This window comes from Canis lupus, chromosome 19, assembly GCF_048164855.1.
Source record: "Canis lupus baileyi chromosome 19, mCanLup2.hap1, whole genome shotgun sequence".
Lineage (NCBI taxonomy): Eukaryota > Metazoa > Chordata > Mammalia > Carnivora > Canidae > Canis > Canis lupus.
The window spans coordinates 52,839,093-52,847,477 of NC_132856.1; the positions used below are offsets into that span (position 1 = coordinate 52,839,093).

At 51.5% G+C, this 8,385-nt stretch overlaps 1 protein-coding gene across 1 annotated transcript; it reads left to right on the forward strand.

Annotated features, from left to right (window-relative positions):
* Positions 1 to 1,395: 1,395 nt before the first annotated feature.
* FBXL12 (F-box and leucine rich repeat protein 12) lies at positions 1,396 to 5,757 on the forward strand. The gene is made up of 3 exons (XM_072787362.1): positions 1,396 to 1,736; positions 1,841 to 1,913; positions 4,324 to 5,757. The coding sequence occupies exons 1-3, from the start codon at positions 1,651 to 1,653 to the stop codon at positions 5,143 to 5,145; spliced, it is 981 nt and encodes a 326-aa protein (XP_072643463.1). The 5' UTR covers positions 1,396 to 1,650; the 3' UTR covers positions 5,146 to 5,757.
* The last annotated feature ends 2,628 nt before the right edge of the window (positions 5,758 to 8,385 follow it).

Consider the following 8,385-nt stretch of genomic DNA (forward strand, 5'->3'; position numbering starts at 1 on the left):
CTGGGCGAAAGGCAGACGCCAAACCGCTGAGCCACGCAGGGATCCCCATTGCTCATTTAAAAAAAAAATATTTTATTTTGGGCAGCCCGGGTGGCTCAGCGGTTTAGCGCCTGCCTTGCGCTCAGGGTGTGGTCCTGCAGTTCCGGGATCGAGTCCCACATTGGGCTCCCTGCATGGAGCCTGCTTCTCCCTCTGCCTGTGTCTTTGCCTCTCTCTCTTTCTGTGTCTCCCATGAATAAATAAATAAAATATTTTTTTTTAATGAGCAATATATATTTGGTGGGAGTGTCAGTTCAGCCTCTGTGGAGAACAATTTGGGACTATCAATCTAAATGAAAAATTGAACACACCCTTTGTTAAACTATTTCTGTTCTACAAATTTATTCTTGTTCATAGGCATCAAAAAGCATTAGTAAATAAAAAAGGGCCTCGCTCCCCCTTAGGACAACCCCGGGTTGTTCCCCGCCCCCCACCCTGCACCTCCGCTGTCAGGGCGCCTTCCCAGCTGGGTCCTGGGGGCTGTAGCCCCGCCCCCGGCCCCTCGTCACCGCCCTTGGCCCCGCCCCTGGGCCTCCCGTCACCACCCCAGCCACTTATCTCGGCTCCATCTCCATCCTTACCCCCGCCGGAGCCTCCGCCCCGCCCCTAGCCCCGCCCCCAGCCTTGTCCCAGCCCTTAATCCCGCTCCAGGGCCTCGTCCTCGACCCAAACACGCCCCGGGTCTCCCGTCACCTCCCCAGGCTCGCCCCGGGGCCCCTAGTCACCGCCCCAGCCGCGCCTTCCAGGTTTGGTCCGAGCCCTAGCCCCGCCCCCAGCCTCGTCACCGCCCCTGGCCCCGCCTTCAGAACGGCCCTGAGTTTCAGATAGCCCCGCCCCCCGGCCTCGTCCCAGCCCTTAATCCCGGTCCTGGGCCTTGTCCTGGACACAAACGCGGCCCGGGGCCTCTCATTACCACCGCGCTAGACTCGCCCCAGGGCCCCTGGTCACCGCCCCAGCCGCGCTTTCCCGGCCTGATCCTCGCCCTAGCCCCATCCCCAGCGTCGTACCAGTCCTTAATTCCGCTCCCAGGCCTCGTCCTCGACCCAAACACGCCCCCGGGCCTCCCGTCACCTCCCCAGGCTCGCCCGGGAGCCCCTAGTCACCGCCCCAGCTGCGCCTTCCAGGTTTGGTCCGAGCCCTAGCCCCGCCCCCAGCCTCGTCACCGCCCCTGGCCCCGCTCCGGAACGGCGAGCTTCGGCTAGCCCCGCCCTCAGCCCCGCCTCCGGAACGCCCCGAGCTTCGGCTAGCCCCGCCCCCTGCCTCGTCACCGCCCCTGGCCCCGCCTCCGGAACGCCCCGAGCTTCGGCTAGCCCCGCCCCCTGCCTCGTCACCGCCCCTGGCCCCGCCTCCGGGCCGCGCCGGAGCTTCAGCCACGCCTTCCGGGCTCGGGCCTGGTTCCCAGCCCCATCCTCCGCGCTCCGTCCGGGTCGCGGCGGCTCTGTCGCTGGGACCGGACCATGTTCCTGCAGGAGGAAAGCTGAAAGTCCGTCCGCTGCCGGAGGCGGCGGCCACCGCTCTGCTGGCACCCCCGCCCTCCGCCGCCCGCTGGCCTCCCCGGGACGAGATCCCGAAGCCCCTCAGCCGCCAGCGGAAGTGGGTGTCGGCCGGATCATGGCGACTTTGGCCGACCTGCCGGACTCAGTCCTGTTGGAGATCTTCTCCTACCTCCCGGTCCGGGACCGGATCCGCATCTCCAGGTGCCGGCCCGCACCCCGCGCGGGGAGGTGGCGGGAAGGCCGGGGCCGGGGCCGGGGCCGGGGCCGGGGCCGGGGTTGTTCTAACGGCGGGTCCCCTCCCCCAGGGTTTGTCACCGCTGGAAGAGGCTGGTGGACGACCGGTGGCTCTGGCGACATGTCGACCTGACGCTGTACACGGTACGCGGGGCCGACCGGGCGGGCGTGGGCCGCGGTGGGGCGTCTGGCCCTCGAACCCCGGATTTGGAGCTTGGCAGCCCGGGGCGCGTCGGGCAACGTCGCTTGCCTGCTCCTCAGCCTGTTTCCCCATCGCCCAACCGGGGATAAGCGAGATCGTGCAGGGAGAGAGCTTAGAGCCGCGTCTGGCACACAGTGAGCATATGACAAAAGTTAGTTGCTTACATCGTGTATTAATGAGTTTTCCTGGAGAAATCATTTTCCAGATTCAACTTAATTTCCAGAATTTATTTCCTGAGTAGCGCAACCAAACCTTTTTACACTTTTCCCCATTTGCATCGTATTTATTTTTCCTGTTTTATTTAGCATGAACTATTTCAAATATATTATAGAAACGTGTAGAGGATTATATCTGAAACCAACTAGGCATTCATCACCCAGATTTTTTTTTTTTTTTTTTTTTTTTAAGATTTTATGTATTGGGCACCTGGCTGGCTCAGTGGTTGAGCATCTGCCTTCAGCTCGGGTCGTGGTCCCAGGATCCTGGGATCAAGTCCTGCATTGGGCTCCCCTCGGGGAGCCTGTGAGAGCCTGGATCCCAGGACCCCAGGATCAACAACCTGAGCTGAAGGCAGACGCTCAACCACTGAGCCACCCAGGTGTCCCATCATCACCTAGACTTCTCTCTCTCTCTTTTTTTTTTTTTTAAGATTTTTAATTTATTTATTCATGAGAGACAAAGAGAGAGAGAGAGGGAGAGAGAGGCAGAGACACAGAGGGAGAAGGAGGCTCCATGCAGGGAGCCTGATGTGGGACTCGATCCCACGACTCCAGGATCACGCCTTGGGCTGAAGGCGGCGCTAAACCGCTGAGCCATCCGGGCTGCCCAGATTTTTTTTTTTTTTTTTTAAGAATTTATTTATTTATTCATGAGGGGGAGAGAGAGAGAGAGAGAGAGAGAGAGAAAGAAAAGAAAGAAAGAAAATAAAAGAAAGAAAGAAAGAAGAAAAAGAAAGGAGAAAGAAAGAAAAGAAAAGAAAAGAAAAAGAAAAAGAAAAGAAAAGAAAGAAAAGAAAAGAAAAGAAAAGAAAAGAAAAGAAAAGAAAAGAAAAGAAAAGAAAAGAAAAAAAGAAAAGAAAAAAGACACAGGCAGAGGGAGAAACAGGCTCCATGCAGGGTCGCGGGACTCGGTCCTGGGTCCCCAGGATCACGTCCGGGCCAAGGCGGTGCTAAACCGCTGAGCCAACCAGGCTGCCCTACCCAGATTTAACCCACTTTGATCTTTGGTCATTTTTGCCGCACATCATGTGAAACATACATGCAAAGGTTTACGTATATATATATACACATGACATTTATAGATATATTCGTTACATTTTTTTGAAGCTGTCCTCAGAGGTAGCCACTATTGTAAAATGCGTTTGTAGTCTTCCGTTCACATTTTTATTTCCTTCCTGTGTGAGTGCAGGGAAGCAATATGTAATTTTGTTAATGTTTTCCTAAAATTTAAATAATGGTATTCTATTTAGGTAAATAAATGCTGCTTATTATATATCCACCCACAACTAGCTTTATTCACACAACATTGCTTTTGAGATTTATTTTGACTGAGAATGTAAATCTAGTTCATTCCTTTTAAAGTGTTAAATGAATATACCACAATTTATCTGTTTTCCTGTTGACAGACATTTAGTTATTTCCAACTTTCTACTATTATAAATAAGTGTTATAAAGGAATATTTCAGACTTGCCTGTGTATATAAATTACCTAAGGATCTTGTTAAAATGCTGATTCTGATTCAGTGAACTGGATGGGGCCCCAGATTCCAAATTTCGAATAACCTCCAGGGTTTATGCTATGCATTTTTCTGCCTTTTTTTTTTTTAAAGGTAAAATGTACCTACAATAAAATGCACAGTGCTTCCAATATTTTGTTTTCTAGTAATTAGCTTTCCAGGGTTAATTTTTGCAGCTTTCACCATTTACTATGTTGTGATTATTCTTATTTATAACATGGCTCTAATTTACTCTGGACAGTTCTAGCCTTTTTCAGTTTTATTTTGTGTTGCTTATTTCTACTGGCAGTGGTCATTAAGAAAGGGATAAAATGCTGGTGAGTCGCTTTGCTTTCTTACTCCAGATAATGAGAATCCACTCAGTTGCTAAAGACAAATCTATTATGATCTTCTCTTTTCTTTCCTTGTTTTTGTTCAAACCTAGAAATCAAAATGATGGAATTAAATTCTCTTGCTACTCCTGTGAGGTGCAGGGTCAGGCTGGCAGGGGAAGAGCAGAAGCCCTGGGGAGCACTAGAGCCCCACCCATCCGGGGCCTGTCTGTCTCCAAGCAGCCAGGGGCCTTGGAATAATCTCCATTTCTCTCACCCTGTCACACCCATCTCTGGCTCTTACAGATGCGGCCTAAGGTCATGTGGCACCTCCTTCGCAGGTACATGGCATCCCGGCTCTATTCCCTACGGATGGGTGGCTACCTGTTCTCAGGCTCCCAGGCCCCCCAGCTGTCCCCTGCCTTGATGAGGGCCCTGGGCCAGAAGTGCCCTAACCTGAAGCGCCTCTGCTTACACGTGGCCGACCTGAGCATGGTGCCCATCACCAGCCTGCCCTGCACCCTGAGGACCCTGGAGCTGCACAGCTGTGAGATCTCCATGGCCTGGCTCCTGAAGGAGCAGGACCCCACTGTACTGCCCTTGCTTGAGTGCATCGTGCTAGACCGCGTCCCTGCCTTCCGAGATGAGCACCTGCAGGGCCTGACACGTTTCCGTGCTCTTCGGTCATTGGTGCTTGGCGGCACATACCGTGTGACAGAGACAGGGCTAGATGCAGGCCTCCAGGAGCTGAGCTACCTGCAGAGGCTGGAGGTGCTGGGTTGTACCCTCTCGGCTGACAGTACCCTCCTGGCCATCAGCCGCCACCTCCGAGATGTGCGGAAGATCCGGTTGACCGTGAGGGGCCTCTCTGCCCCTGGCCTGTCAGTCTTGGAGGGCATGCCAGCCCTGGAGAGTCTGTGCTTGCTAGGCCCTCTCATCACCCCAGAAATGCCTTCCCCAGCTGAAATCCTCTCCTCCTGCCTCACCATGCCCAAGCTCAGGGTTCTTGAGCTGCAGGGGCTGGGGTGGGAGGGTCAGGAGGCTGAGAGGATCCTGTGTAAGGGGTTGCCCCACTGTATGGTCATTGTCAGGGCCTGCCCCAAAGAGTCCATGGACTGGTGGATGTAACTGTACCACCTGTCCGTCTCGGCTTTTATTGGGGAGCCTCACATCATCTGAAAGGTACCTTGCAGTAGGCCCGTAATCAGGCTGACAGGGCCTCAAAGCCACAGGTAGGGAAAACTGAGGCCTTGGAGCCTCCAGACACTTGGAATCCCTATTTGCCAGTTGTTTGGCCTGTGACATCAGCCAGCCTCCTAGAGGGCCTGTATCCACATCTGGAAATAGGGAAGATCATAGCTACCTCATGGTTATGTTGCAAAGCCTTAACTCTTTACCAGCCCTGGGCCAAAAAGGTCCTTGATAAAGGGTCGTTCTCAGGAACAGGATGGATGCAGAAGGGTGGGGTTAGGAGTTAGGGAGACCTGAGGGGCCAAGGCCCCTTAGGAGGCTTGGAAAGACTGCCTATGCATGTGCACCCACACACCGACACACCATTGATATACCTACTTGCACACGAGAGACGTGATGAGAAAGCCAAGCAAGACTTATGCTTTCATCATCAAAAGTGTTAATGAAGGTTCTAAGTTGTATTTTCTGTACTTGGTATCCTGTATTTTCTGATTTTTCCACAATATATATTATTTTGCTATTAAAGAAAAATAATTTTTTTTCAAAAAAGCGTTTGGTTTATTCAACAAATGTTTCTTGACTGCACGCTATACCACAGGCACTGTTCTAGGCCCGGGGGCCACAGCAGTGAACAAAACAAGCCCTGAGTAGAAGGTAGGGCGATCGAGTGAATGCGTTGATGGAATAATTTTATTTTATTTTATTTTATTTTATTTTTTTATTTTTTTTTTTTGGAATAATTTTAGAGACAATAAACCAGGTTCACATGATGGGCATGCTTGTGTCTGTTAGAGTGGGCGGGGCCAGCCACTCAAGTTTGGAGACCTGAGAGGTGATGAGGAACCCACTCTGGGAAGCACTGGGAAAAAGAAAAGACCAAAACACTGAGATGGGGGATAAGCTTGACATTTTTCAGGATTAGGAGGAACCGTGTGGCTGAAAGAACAAGTGATGAGCAGTGGGAAGTTAAGTCAGAGCTGATGGGGTGAGGTTGGAGGGTCCCCACAGATGGTGCAGGTTTTAGGGGTTCAGTAAGTAGCAATTCCTGCCTGCTAAGCCTGAGCCACTTGAAAGAAACAGGTGGCAGGCTGATAGTGATCAGGAACGTAGTCCCTTGAGATGAGAGTTACTTCTGATCTGAGCCGGGTAGGAGGGCGTGTGTGACTCCACAGGTTCGCCACCTGCCCACCAGCCCAGCCCTGTGGTGGGCAGAGCTAGAAGAGAAAACGGGGCTGAGCTGGTACCCTTCATTCCTTGTCTCAAGCTCCCTTATCAGAGGATCTGGGTGTCTCATGCTTTCCCACTAGCAGGTGGAGTGGAGATTCTCCATCAGGCCATATGGGGACTATGGGATGAGTACTTCCAGTGTGGCCATGGTCAGAGTCTACTTGTCCCACGCCATGGTCAGATATGGCAGTTCCAGCCCAGGGCACCTGGGGAACTAGACTGATGCAGGCTGGGGTGTTGGGACTGGAGAGGTCTCAGGTTGAGGAATGGGATCTGTTTTGAGGGTATCTGGAGACCTGAGGTCTGTTGTGGGGAGTATGATGGAGTGGCCAACCCCACTCTTACACTGGGCTCTGCCGGTCGTCCTGGAATAGGTCGCTGATGCCCTACCTGGAGCTGCTTGAGGTGGAAAAATAGTTTCCTTCTTTCCTTTCTTCTTGTTTTTCCTGCAGAAATGGAGCAACAGGCATGAAATTGGAAGTAGTGGAATACGTGGAACTGTTTCGTAGTCAGCACTAGCAAGTAGTGATGGGGGAGGAGGAGCCCTAATTTGTAATGTTTGCCAACTTCTGTGGTGTAAGTATCCCATCATGGCTGGTTTCAAGTGACCAACAGACTAACAACGGGCTCTCAAAACTCCTGCAAGTTTAGCAATGGGCCCTCCTGAGCTGGCATGAGCTGGCTTCAGCATGCCATTGGTTAGTGGTGTCTTTCTTCCAGGTATACTGAACTTTAGTGACCCCTTTCCTGGGCTTAGCTAACTCTGAGGGGGTGGTAGGGTTATGGGACATAAGACAGAGCTCCTTCCACCCCTGACTGCTGCCTTCTCCTGGGTAAGGGGTTGGGGGCTTGAGGATGCCCTTTGTATTGAATGTACCGGAGATTTGTTTTATTTATTTTTAAATATTTTATTTATTTATTCATTAGAGACACACAGAGAGAGGTAGAGACACAGGCAGAGGAAGAAGCAGGCTCTCTGGGAGGAGCTTGATGCAGAACTCCATTCCAGGACCCCAGGATCACGACCTGAATTGAAGGCAGATACTCAACCACTGAGCCACCCAGGTGTCCCAGGCTTGTTTTATTCATGCATGGAGATAGACACAGAGACAACTGCCTTTGAAAGAAGACTATTACTTACACTTCCCAAGAGGAAGGGGCTTATTCCGTACAGAGCCACTATGGGGGAAAAAAACAGGGTCTGTAGGAGGCAAGGGTAATGGGAAAGCACAGACATGAGCCTTTATTACCAGGCAAGGCAGGGTAGTCTAGCTGAACAAGTTTAGATTTGGCTAGTTTGAATAATTTTGGTGGGCTCTAGGTGCGAGAGGTGGTCCCTAGTTGTCTATTACTTGGTCCTGGGGTGATTTAGGGCAGAGGGAATATTGATTTGCTGTGTAAGACTAAGATCAAGGAGGTAGTTGGATTGGTCAGTTTGCATATGAAAGTGTGCTCAAAGGCACTCCTCAAGGGGTGGTCCTTACCCAGGTTTGCAAGGCCCTAAGGTGTCAAAGCACCACAAAATATTGGGGAAAATGACTAATAAGCCTCCTTTGAAAGTAAAGGATAATCACAATAGCTAACATTGAGTGTCTATTTTGTGTCAGGTACTATGCTCAGTCCTTCATGCAGCCCAATGAAGATCTCTATTGAGGTATAATTCACACAAACAAGCAGCACATATTTAGGCGCATAATTTGATGAGTCCTAACACATGTGTTCACTTGTGAAACCATCACCACAATCAAGATAACACGTATCTGGGATCCCTGGGTGGTGCAGTGGTTTAGCGCCTGCCTTTGGCCCAGAGCGCGATCCTGGAGACCTGGGATTGAATCCCACATCGGGCTCCCGGTGCATGGAGCCTGCTTCTCCCTCTGCCTATGTCTCTGCCTCCCTTTCTCTCTCTCTCTCTCTCTCTCTCTGTGTGACTAACATAAATAAAAAAAC

Excerpts from the sequence above, each read along its gene's own strand:
- FBXL12 (XM_072787362.1), top strand. The coding sequence starts at position 1,651 with ATGGCGACTTTGGCCGACCTGCCGGACTCAGTCCTGTTGGAGATCTTC. Across the intron at positions 1,737-1,840 it reads GACCGGATCCGCATCTCCAG|GGTTTGTCACCGCTGGAAGA; the intron begins GTGCCGGCCCGC and ends CCCCTCCCCCAG. Across the intron at positions 1,914-4,323 it reads TCGACCTGACGCTGTACACG|ATGCGGCCTAAGGTCATGTG; the intron begins GTACGCGGGGCC and ends TGGCTCTTACAG.